Below are 12,647 nucleotides of genomic sequence, written 5' to 3'. Positions count from 1 at the left end.
CCTTCTTTATGCTGCCTTTATATTTTTACAGCACCAAACAATGGTGGCATCATTCTGCTACAGTGTGTGAGTACATACTTCACACTGGCATCGCAGAATCAAAGGGGGCATGACATGTAACACAACAGTGTTGGCCTCTAGTGTGACATAAAACATACACATCGCTTTATGAACAATAACAATGGCATTAACGTGGCAATGACAATCATTTACTGTCCCTGTTAAATGACAGCTGCTCTCATCCTCTGCTCAGAGGGTAAGGAGCTCCCAAATCTCACTGTTTTCCCAATGTGTAGATATTTACAGCCGCTGTTCTTCTTCTTTGAGTTAGCCGCTAACTGCAAACAGCTTCTTTTCAAATCTCCTCTGGCGGATCGCATGCACAACAGGTCATTAAAATTTCACAACCCTCCTGCTAGCTGTGCTGTTTATACAGACACCATTGTGGTACTGTCACTACCTCTCGTGGCAGCTTAAATGCGAGACCGCTCTGTTCCCCCGTTCCGCGATCATACCTAATATACAGCATGGCGAGGTGCACAGACCAAGCGCAAAATATGGCCCTTACTCAATGAATGTTTATCCAAACATCACCAAACTCAGAATATTTTTAATTAAGCTGTAAAAGCATGTTCCCAGAATGTTTATATGTCTGAACAATAGGGGTGACAGCATTGCCGAAGAAGGGCCTTGCACAGATTTGGTCATAAATGAATGAGCCTATGTCCGATCTTACTAAAAACTATTAGTTATCTTTATTGCAGGTGTTGAAAACTGTCAAAGGTCTTGGTCCTTAACCGCTTCCAACTTTTAATGGTCCATGTTGGCCTGAACCCCAGAACTGAAGCCTGTAGCTATATAAATTTATTGTCTGGACAATCAAGCTAATCCTCAGTTACTTCAAGGGTTTCTTCTTGAAAATTTGCCAACAACTCAGCCTATGAAAAAGATGAACACAGGCATATGCTGTATGTAAGCATGAGTGTGTGTGTGTGTGTCGTACCCCTCGTGTAGCTGTTCATTTGCAGTCTCCTCCGCCACCAGTATCTCATACTCCTCAGAGGCGTATTTATCCCAATCAGATGGCTCTGGACCGTCACTATCGATGTCCTGGAACAACACATGCACATCAAACATCAGTATTTTACAGAGGAGAGAGAATTTCATACATTTTAACTAGATAAAATGAGGCACAAAAAGAGAAGTAGACTAAGAACTATGCAAATACATGGCATCTGGAAGTGTGGAGGAAAAACAAGATGGCAATGGCCAAAATGCCAAACTTTAAAACAGGTGTCCTAAAACCAATGGTTGATGTTGCGGTGGCTAAGTCCATTATTTCTCTACTGTCTATGATCAAAACCAAGTAGCCCATTTTTTCTAGTAATAATAAAGGACTTTTTAAAGTTTTTCTTCCATTAAAAAAAGGATATTTGAAGCCCAGACACTGCACTAATATGGCAAAAGTCAACAAGAAAAATGTATTACATCCATAGTCAGACACATTTTCAATCATCCTCTCTGTAACTGTGTGCTGCTTCACACCAGCACGTCGTCTTTTCTTATTTTCATAGATTTGTTTTTCCTTTTCTCTGTTGCAACAAAGATTCAACACCCATTACTCCCCCATCAAACTGACAGCTCCTGCCATATGGCTCATTGTTACACAAGAGATACAAATTCACACCTTTTGCACAGCAAATGGGTCTCTCTGTTCGTGGTCCAGGTATTTCTCCAGGTTGAAGAAGGTGTCGAAGAATATGTGGGCCATCCGGCAGCGCTTCAAATCACCAAGTGTTATCTTACCTGGGGAAAAAAACAGACACAAACAATGGCATGTGTGTAGTTGAGATAGCAAAGAAACAAATGACTGTGGCAGGGTTCACTTTACAATAAAGAGAAATAAAAGATGACATGAGCTTCTGCTGGCACTCACCTGCACTCTCAGGTTTGACCAGATCGAGCATCTGGCAGAGCAAATCCTGGAAGGGCAGAGGTTCGATGCCCATCCTTTCCATCCTCTCACACTGTTCCTCATAGAAGTACTCCAACTCGAACATGGACAGGACGCCATCGCCATCCAAATCCATGCAGCGGAACCAGTACTCTATACTGCAGAGAGAACCAGCACACCACAAACACTTATAAATGGTGGAAGATAAAGTGACATTTGCACATATTTGCAAAGAGAGAAAAATGCAAAAAACAGCTTCTCAGTCACACAGGACCAAGTGATTATACTACCTGGTGGGATTTTTCTTGTCTTCTTCCGATATGAGGAACCAGACGAACTCAGCGTAGCTCATCCTACCTTCCCTCTGCACAGCATTACCCCTGGACACCAGAGAGACAGAGCTATTCACATTTAATACCGCCATTATGGTAAACTAATCAGCTCCTCTGTGTTTGTTTACGCGTGTGTCTCCACTTACCGAGTTACGGCCCCCGAAAACAGCCTTTCAATGATTCTGTTTGAGGATGCTGTCAGAGGAGAGAATGAGAAAAGTAAGCAAATGTGATTTTGTTCAAAGACACAGAAACAAGTGGTCACTGTTGTAAACGATTGCGCATACAGTGCAGTCACTTGCGTAAGTACTGAGTAAGTGAATTAAAATCCGGCCAAGTGGTCGTATAATGCAGTTTACAGTGTAATGCTTTTCACATCAGACAGCATGGAAGTGTTGAGCCTCGGACAAACAGCTGTTGTTTGCAGAACTAGCTAGTGGGGGCCCAACAAATGGAAAATGAGCCAATGAATGTGCCAAATCCAAAGACAGTCTGTTTCTGATTCTTTACTGGCACTCAACCTATATTATTAAATCAATGTGAACAAAAAAACAAGTGCAACCTCTATTTATTTATATTATAAATCACAATATGCCTCACAGGGCTTTGAAATCTGTACAGCATACAGCTATCTAAGGATAAACGCTGATGTTTTTGATTTTAAAATAATATTTATTTTCCCTTAAGGCCTGAATTCCATCTTGATATACTTTTAATTACTGTAGAATAACCCCCATGTGTCTGCAATGAGATGCATGTCACTCTTAGCTCTGTGAGTTGTTCCTACCATGGTCGTTGTATCTGGCCAGGTCTTTGGGGTCAATGTATAGGTCGTGGTCGGTGTCCAGCTCCCAGAACTTGCAGTAGATGACATAGAAGTGTTCATAGGAGAAGTAGTCAGTGATCTGGTTGATGTCGTCCTCCTCCTCGAGCAGGGCCAGGGTCTGTAGGAAGTTGCTCCTGCGCAGCTCCATCATGGTCATACGACCCGTCCACGAACGGTTCACCACGTAGAATATCCGCTGGATCACCTGAGATAACACAGCGTCAAAATGTTGCTGATTAATAGAGTGAATCAAGAATCAAAAGTCAGACTCAGCACAATTACAGTGAGAGCAAGAAAATGATTATTATAGACACTGTTGGGCCTCAGAGCGCCATCTAGTGCGGTGGTTCCCAACTGGTCCAGCCACAGGGTCCAGATTTCTTCTTAGTCATTAGTTCAAGGTCCACACAGTTTAATATATTCAGCGTCATACTTGTGTTTGGCCATGTTGTCGGGCTGGTTTGCTGTTTCTGTCAAGTAGCTGTCTGTTAGTCACTCACTCTACTGCAGGAAACAGCACTTCAAAATAAAAGCTCTATGCCAGAAATGCACTGGACTTAAAAATAAAGTGTGTTTTTTACAAACTTGACACGTTTGTGAGTCGTTTGCAGTCCATTTGGATTGTATTTGCGACCCACATTTGGACCGTGAACCAACAGTTGGGAACCTCTGATCTCGTGGGCCAGAGAGGTATTAATAATTTATAAATTAACAAAGTAAATTTACAACGCTAGTTATTTTTATATCCACATGTACTAGAAAAATTCACAGAAATAAAAAACGGCAAATTAAAATTCATATCAATGACCAGTATTGTTTGAATGTCACCAAGCCAATCACGCCACCATCAGGTAGAGACAAAGATTTTTTTGCCACTGTTAGCTTGCTGACGTTCGGTGTAACCTGTAGTTCACTTCGTAGAGTGTGCGCCCCCTGTAGGCTGAGTCCTTGGAAGCAGCCTGAGTTTGATTCCAACCCGTGACCTTTTGTGTCTCATCCCCCTTTCCTGTCACTCTCTACCTGCTCTATGATAAAGGCACTAAAAAGCCCTGATCTTATAAGAAAAAACTATAAAAACCTAGCTAACGTGCGCTTTACCTCAGTGATACAAAATAGTTCGGTTTTTGAAACTAAACAGAAATGTGGGAGACAACCCTGCGCCAGTAAAACCTCCAAAGGTTGTGGTGAGGAAATATGACCCTGAATACATTATTATTACTATAATGCATTTTATTTATAGGTGCCTTTCAAAGCACTCATGACACCTTATGAGACAAAGTTTTTAAAAAAGAAAGAAAGCAATGTACCAATAGATCCTTAAATCGACAAAAATCATAATTATAAATATCGGGTTTAAAATAATCATAAGTGCAAGTCTTAATATGGGTGTCACCATTAAATCAGACTGGCTTGAAAAGGTGTGTTTTCAGACGGGATCTGAAACAGGAAAGGGAGTCAACATGTCGAATGTCATGGGGTAGAGAGTTCCAGAGGCTGGGGGCAGACACCTGAAGGCTCTAGAACCCATGGTAGTCAAGCGGGCAGATGGTGATGTGAGCTGGCTTGCAGAAGAGGATCTAAGAGTACAAGGGTGTGTGTGTAGATATGAAAGAGTTCAGACAGGTGGGAAGGGGCCTGATTATGAAGGGCCTTAAAGGTGAGAAGCAGAATCTGGAGATCGATGTCATATCTAACAGGAAGCCAGTGAAGCTGCTGGAGAACAGGAGTGATATGATCTTTGGTAGGGGTTCTAGTAATGATACGGGCGGCTGAATTCTGGAGCAACTGGAGTTTATGAGGACACTTGAGAGGAAGACCAAAGAGGATAGAAATGCATTAATCAATACGAGACATAACCAAAGAATGAACGAGGATAGCAGCGCTCTGAGGTGTCAGTGACGGTTGAAGACGACTGATAGTTCATAGTGAAAGTATGCAAACCTAAAAGGACAATGTACTGTCCAGGATGACACTCTGAGGTGATGGACGGACTTTGGAGTTGTTAATGTTTGAGAGAAACTGTGCGGATTAGCCAAAGTAGATTATTGGCAGGCAGTGATGCTGAGCTGAGAGCACAGTGTGTTGAATGTGGTGAAGTCCTGTCAAATGAGGTGCTATAAGTGCTCCAGAGACACATAAACACAAAGAAAAGTTGGGAAGCCAAAAGAATATTTCCCAAGTAAAAGGGACGGGCTTCAGGCACAATAGAAAGTCATCACATCATTAAAAGCTAACAGTGCAAAACATATTTAATGCAAAGTTTATTTTTTCTCCTTTTTTATCATGCTCTGATACTTTCTTATTTATTTGGATGGTGGTCCATGGAATTTTGTACGGCAAGTTATCATTACGGTTTTCAGGCAGTCACGTTCTCTGTCCCTAAAGGTAATTGGTTAAGCAGCAGAAGGACACAAAACACAGGATAAAAGCACACTGTACATGAACACATCATCTAAATAAGTTAAAACAATTTAAAGTGAATAAACATAGACCATTTGAGTAGCTGGGAGATGCCAGAGGTGTTGTAATGCTTGCATATCTGCTAGTTTGGTTATCGTCAGTCTTAAAAAAGGATCCAGAAGGAGAGGTCTGACACCATGACGGGAGCCGTCAGCCTGCCTGGACTCTGCTTTCACTCTATGAAAATAGCATGAAACTCACATGGGATATTTCCAAGCCCTGTCATCTGCACTTATTAACATATTCCTCATCTTTCCATGAGGCTGACCTACCGTCAATTCATCCACAACTTGTATTTCTGTCCTCATTAATAATCAGAGTATGACAGGTCTTTAGCATACAATGGAAACAAGGGGGTCCGTGCTCCCTGTCCCTGAAACACAACACTTAGGCTTAGTAAAGAGCGGATTAGCACCCATTTCCTGGTACATGGACCTCCCAGGGCTACTAATGTCTCATACAGTAGCGGGTCAGCTGGCCTAAACTGAAGGAAGTGTCTTAATATGGGCATGTGGAGGGTCGGGGCCTCCTCTGCAGCCAGTTGTGGGGAGGGGGGCAGCAGTGTTTCCGTGACGTCCCCTGACGCGTTCAAGCACGGATTTCTCTATCCCTGCACCTCTACGCAGCAAACCCTCATCTTCCAAAGCACGTGGTGCAGCTGTCCCGATCCACATACACACACTCACTCACACAGTGTGCTGCTGAAGTTACTAGATGTGCACAGAGGCAGTTTTGCTGACAATGTAGGAGGAGTAAATTCTGGGAAGTCACTGATGCATCACACAGTGCAGTGGTGGGCGAAGTATTTAAATTCTTAAGTGAAGTGTTCTTATTTTTTTAAAATAGCAAAATTTACTTGAATAAAAATACAGGTGTATTATCAGCAAAAATGTACTTCAGGTATCAACAGTAAAACTAGTTACTGATGACCACATTCGGAGTTATATTATTGTATTTCATTAGTGGATTACATTTCATTAAAGTAGCTTGTCGAGGTGGGTCTTATTTTAACTGTTCTATGTGTGTTGGACAGTTTACCATAATAATGCATCATATTTTATAATTTCAACAAATGTTTTACACGATAAATCTGTAATTTGTAAAGCTATTAATAACTGGAGCTGTCAAATATATGTAGTGGGGTGAAAGGTACAATATAAAGTATAAAGGACAGAAGTATAAAGTTGTAGAAAATGGAGATAATAACCATAATATACATGTACATCAAAAATAAACTCAAAAGACTGTATTTGGTTACTTTCCACCACTGTCACAGCATTACAATTTTAAGATATTTTATATCTCTTTTTAACTCCTATTTGATTTTGTAATGAAATCACTAGTATTTATACATTTTTTGTATTTTTTCAATTCAATGTTTCATCCTTTCAATGTTGTAAAATGTGCTTTTCTTCATTGTGTGTAACTGTGACCTTCGATACATCAAGTGTGACCACTAGGACAACATCAGGGCTGAAGCAAATGTTTTGAAGGTTGATAATCAACGTTTAAATCAGTACTTGAATGTTTGTTTTTTGGTTTTGTTTTTTCACCAGTAAAAACGGAGGAAACTGAAAGGAAGTGGCCAGTGTCAGACAGGTATGAGGCCAGTATCCTTAGCACAATCATTGACCCTCGCTTCAAGCACTTAAATTGGCTGTTTGACGAAGAAAATGAACAGGCGAGAGGAATCGTAGTTGGTTATCTACATCTGGAAACTGCATCTAGAGACTGGGCCTGATCCACAGCGTTCAAGTTATTTATAACAAAGAGAAACACTGCGTGCAATAGTCCACCTTCTACCTTCTCTTCACCCTCTCTATCACTCTCTCCATCACACACGCAGCAGTGCTAAGTTCTACCAAAGTCAGTTTGGATTTGGGTGGTTGATTAGCATACATAAATATGCTTAATTACTACTTCAAACAATGTGTCATGTGACTGCAGTTGGTTCAGATCCAGGTCGGAACACGTTCTCACCACAAACGAACTGCACCAGAGTTCGTTTGGAACCTGACTGAGACCACCTCTTCAAGAAGGTCTCGGTCTGGTTGTTTTGGTGCGCACCAGACTGCCTTTGCTGTGTTCACACCTGGCCAAACGAACTGCACTTAGGGGGCAAACAAACTTGAGTTGGATTGAACCGAACCAAACAGGGCAGGTGTGAAAGCACACAAACATACCCTGTCAAAATAAAACATGAAAACGACAGCCGATATCATTTGTCATTTACCGTTGTGATGTAGCGGGAATGGAATTCAGGTGCATCCTTCAGAAATGTGAGTCCAGGATGTGTATCCACTATGTCCTGATCAAAGCAGGGAAAAAAAACATTTTGTGGTAAATACAGACGAAAGAGCTGAGATTTGAAATGTTGTGTTGCTCATCAGACTCATGGATCTTGATGAGACATGTACCTGCAGTAGAGGGATGAAGTCTTCCTGCTCCAGGTAGTTACAGCTGGGTTTGGCTAGCAGGGAGATAAACCTTGATGCATCATCGTGGCAACTGTGCAACAACCTGTAGGAAAGGTTTGTATAATGTCATTTTAATATGACCAGATGAGAGTTATGATATCATATTTCTGAGACATAGATGAACATGAGGTCCGTCTTACTTCCTCCAGGTTGCAACAAAAGAGTGAACAGAGACAAAGCCTGTCCTCTCACCGCCAGCTGAGTAGAACATGGGGGCCTTCCAGTAAAGTGGACACCCGCATGCCTGAACAGAGAGACAGACAACACCACAATTACCTTACCCTGAAAAACAATTGTTTTCTGTTCTCCACCACAGTGTGTGTTCCTCAGAATCAGTGATCACATTGCTCGGAAAGCAAATATTAAAAAACACAGCGCTGGAGGCCAATGATTTCTGAAGAAACGAAACTCTTTCCATGGAAGAAATCAGTGTGGTTACTTCAAACATGAAAACACTGATGTTCATCTCACACATCACTGCAAGTTAATCTTTTTACCTTATATGCTTTTATCATACCTAAAAGCAAGTTCATTAAGATTATTTAATAAAAACAGTAAAGTATATTGTCCGTTGATAAACAGCTGACCTTTGCAATCTTGCCCATTTCATATATGTCAGCCTTCTCCTCCTCAAACTCAGCGAACGCCGCCTCGATGGCAGCGATGGCTGCGTCGTGGTTGGTGGCCGGGCCCATGGCAGGGAGCCCACGGGGGTAGTAGAACCTGGGAATGTTGATGGCAGGGGGAGGAGGGGTGACTATCACCGGAGCTGGTGGAGGGCTGGGAGAGCGTGGAGCGGGGGTGGGAGTGGCTGTGGCCAAGGCAGGGGCTGGTGGAGGTGTGCCTGGTTTCTTCTCTGGTTTGGATTGGACCTGAAAAGAGAGAAGGGAGATCATGAATGGGAATGGACGAGCAGTGGTTGGGCGATTACCTGCGGTGGTCATTTTACATCTCGTGTGCAGCTCTTTTGAAAGGAGCAGTGTGTAGGATTTAGTGGCACTTAAGGATAAGGATTGCAGATGAGCTCCTGGTTAGAATTCCTTCAGTGTTCATTGTTTGGGAGATTACAAATTATCCACAGAGGTCTCTTCCTCTCCAAAACAACCGTACCAGATGATTGAAACCAGTAAAAACACTGAATAAAGCGGTTTCACGTTACATTCTTCAATGCTGTTTGGCTCGTCGTGGTCGGGCTGCTAGCCCAGCACCTGCTAATGCTGACTGTGGAGTTAAAATCCAAACTCGCTCATCTGTTTCAGACCGCCATGAAGGTCATGGGGAAGAAAGAACACCAATCCCTCCAGACACTGTATGAGCAGTATGTTCTCAGACAAGCACAGAGAATACTGTCTGACTCTTTCCCACATTCTCAATGCTGAGTATGAGCCTTTACCTTCAAGCAGACGATCCAGGATGCTCAAATCTAAACTGAATCGTTTTTAAAATTCATTTGTGCCAACCTCAATTCAGATTTGAAATAGTGTCATTTGACGGTTTAGGGGTAGTGTTGTGTTTTGCTTATGGTGCTCTGTTGTGTGCTGGTGTTATGTGCAATACATGAGTGGCTGATGTGCAATACTGTTATGTGTAGTATGCGTAGTATGTGTTTTTATGTTTTCGTCATGATGTATGCTTTTCATTTCTTCTGGACTATTACTGTAAGGCAGTAATACTTGTGCAGCTCCTGAGTTCAAGACAAATTTCCCCATGGGGACAATAAAGTACAGTATCGTATCATATCGTATCGTAATGTGTGGTCACCTTTCTTCCTCTGATAAGTTAAGATCCAAACATTGGCAGAGGTGGTTAAAAACACTGCATAAAGTGGTTTCACATTAAAAATCAGTGTTATTTGAAGAAAGCTATTGCAAGACATTGGCTGCTATCTGACCACCCCACAATAGAAGAATGGACAAGTAGAGTTAATAAAATATACATCATGGTAAAAATTACTTTCTCACTTCGCCTGCAAATGAATACATTTACGAAGTTATGATCAAACTGGATCCCATATGTACATCAGTCACGGCCACATTTTTTGGAATTGACAAATTAATAGATCCTTTAAACAATACCTGGTCTTAGTGTTGCACGGTATACTGGTACCAACGGTAGACCGCGGTACTTAAACACCACGGTACATGTGATACCATAATGTTGGAGTACTGTAGTACTACAGTACCTCTTGGTACCACTAGTGTGGGATAAGTTCAAAGTCCAATCGCAAGAGGGTGAGTGTCCATGCGCTGTCCAATAACGGCGCGCGCTGGCCACCTGGCACTCAATACGCTGCTGCAGTGGTTTGTTTTCCAGTGACATTTCAGGTATTAGCTGAGCTATTGAGTATCTTTAAGCAGTGAAATTTATTATTTATTTCTTTTTACTTGAAGGCTAGATTTGTTTATGTATGCTACAGTGATTTGTTTTCCACAGAGCTCTACGCCGCGAGCATTTTATTCGCATTTGCGACTAGAAATAGTTTTGTGCAAGCAAAAGAAATCATTCAGGAGCAGGCTGTGTGAGTACAGATTTCAACCAGCAGCAGAAACGAAAGGCGAATCCTGCCGGTTGTGGGTTGAACGGGGGTCACAGATAGGAATACGGCGGAGCGCTATGGCCACTGCAAGATAACGCGGCTTACCAGTGACTGAGAAGTCCAGCTCCAGGTCCAATAATTTCCTCTTCGTTGGTGTCATGACTGCCCAGAAGTACTTGAACAGCCGAGCCGTGGCGGCACACAGGTAGGTGACATGTCAGAGGAGAAATGAGCCGTTCACATTTCCACAAACCTCACCGCACTTAAGGGACTGTTCTTAACTTGTCAGGGGAGGAGGGTGACTGGTTGATTTTTATTTTATTAAAAACAACAACAACAATAAGTAATTTATTCCATTGAAATATCATTGATGTATTATAGAAAAGTGATTTATCTTTTTATAAATGACAAAAGGCACATCTGCCTCATTTTCACTGTGGTATCGTGATACTACTCAGAACCGTGATATTTTCACTGGTATCGTACCGTGGGTCCCAATTTTGGTACCGTGACAACACTACCTGGTCTCCCAACCAACCTAAAAATAATGTACTGTAATGTATCCCAATTTGATAACATATACCTTTGTTACGCATCCCTTTTTCACAATGTAAAATAATAAAAAAAAAAAACGGGTACATACTGTTTAAAAAAGAATAATGAGGAAAGATGGTTCTAGGTCATACTTTTTATATCTGCAAGTATAATTATACTGTATTCTTTTTTTTTTACCGGTAATTGGTTGTATGCTTGCAACTAACGCTTTAATAAAAAAATAAATTAAAAAAAAAAAAAAAATCAGTGTTATTAGGTTGCTGTTTGGCAACATGGCAGTGTCCTTAGACAAGGACCTGCTCCACTATAGATATAAACGGCTCATTCTAAGCTAACAAAAACATGAGGATTCTTATTTTCAGGTGATAATACCCTAAAGAAAAATTCATATAATATATTCCATTTCTGCCAATATATCCCCTAAACCTCTCACACTGGACTGTTAATCTGTTGTCTGCTGCAATTTAGATTAAATACGTTTTTCCATCTGACTGAAACACCACAGGTATGGTATCAATGAAAGCTTGACTGTGGCTATTATTATTCAGATCAGAGCTACACTCTTGCATTGCATTACAGTTATATTACTACATGATTCTGGCCAGATCCAAATGTATAACATTCTTTTCCTAAATCCATATTCATTTTTATGGGATGCGACTAAGTACAAAAATTAAGCCTTCTTTTTTTAGAGCTGAAGACGAGACACAACCTCACTTTAGGAGGATAAATACCCATGGTGAGGGATTTAGTGGAAACTCCCAGTGAGTCATAAAAATATGTATAAACAATGAGAGACTTTTTTATAGTCTTAGCACTTAAGACTTATTTAAATGGCTGGCACGAAGAGCTCCAGGTGGCAAAAGACTGTGGCAGTGAGCACGATGTTGGGCTCAATTTATCCTAATCTCTGGAGCTAGCTAATAGAGCAAAAATAAATAACGGTCATGGCAACACTTATGCTGTATTTATAATGGTTTAATGAAACCATTTAAGCTTTGGACAACACTATGGTTACAAAAAGGGCCTTCTGGGTAATATGCAGTAATGCATGCATAAATAATTGTATTATTAGTCTTGGACTTGGGAGAAGTGGTTTAAAATTGAAGTCCTCCAAAATACCAAGTCTGATACCCAAGACAAAACTCACTTCATGGAGCAGAGACAGGAAAACTGCACCCATACCCAGAGGTCAGGAAGACCTCTGAACAGAATTATTCTATTATCAACATCCTCCGTTATCTAATTCACAAAACAATTTACACTGCCAGCAATGACAAGATGAGATATCCAATACAAGACCATGAATGGTGACGTGGAGAGTTACAGTTACACAAGGCGATAAGAAACGACCTGAAACTAGAATTTAATTAAAAATGCTTAATCAAAACTACTCAGTGTGTTGGAGCTCCCTGGTGTGTTTGGTGTGTCTCTCCTCGGGGTCCTCCATACTGTGTGTACTGAGCAGGACAGCTGTAGCGGTCCTCCCCCTCCCACTCTCCTTCAC

General features: G+C 41.4%; 1 protein-coding gene across 4 annotated transcripts in view; it reads right to left on the bottom strand.

The window, feature by feature from the left end:
* Window positions 1-12,647, bottom strand: part of ppp2r3a (protein phosphatase 2, regulatory subunit B'', alpha) — a 97,742-nt gene that overhangs the window by 4,393 nt on the left and 80,702 nt on the right. For 2 of the 4 annotated variants that reach the window (XM_033612624.2, XM_033612625.2), the window contains exons 3-12: window positions 8,637-8,921; window positions 8,190-8,293; window positions 7,990-8,092; window positions 7,806-7,880; window positions 3,074-3,317; window positions 2,433-2,481; window positions 2,245-2,355; window positions 1,937-2,112; window positions 1,688-1,806; window positions 1,004-1,110 (exon numbers count right to left, since the gene is read on the bottom strand). In XM_033612624.2, coding sequence (XP_033468515.1) covers window positions 1,004-1,110; window positions 1,688-1,806; window positions 1,937-2,112; window positions 2,245-2,355; window positions 2,433-2,481; window positions 3,074-3,317; window positions 7,806-7,880; window positions 7,990-8,092; window positions 8,190-8,293; window positions 8,637-8,921 — 1,373 coding nt within the window. The remainder of the gene's footprint in view (window positions 1-1,003; window positions 1,111-1,687; window positions 1,807-1,936; window positions 2,113-2,244; window positions 2,356-2,432; window positions 2,482-3,073; window positions 3,318-7,805; window positions 7,881-7,989; window positions 8,093-8,189; window positions 8,294-8,636; window positions 8,922-12,647) is intronic. The other 2 variants (XM_033612627.2, XM_033612628.2) reach the window with 1 other exon arrangement.

This window comes from Epinephelus lanceolatus, chromosome 15 (genome assembly GCF_041903045.1).
Source record: "Epinephelus lanceolatus isolate andai-2023 chromosome 15, ASM4190304v1, whole genome shotgun sequence".
NCBI classification, from domain to species: domain Eukaryota; kingdom Metazoa; phylum Chordata; class Actinopteri; order Perciformes; family Serranidae; genus Epinephelus; species Epinephelus lanceolatus.
Note: the sequence above shows the minus strand (reverse complement) of the source record. Positions and strands in the feature narration are given on the sequence as shown.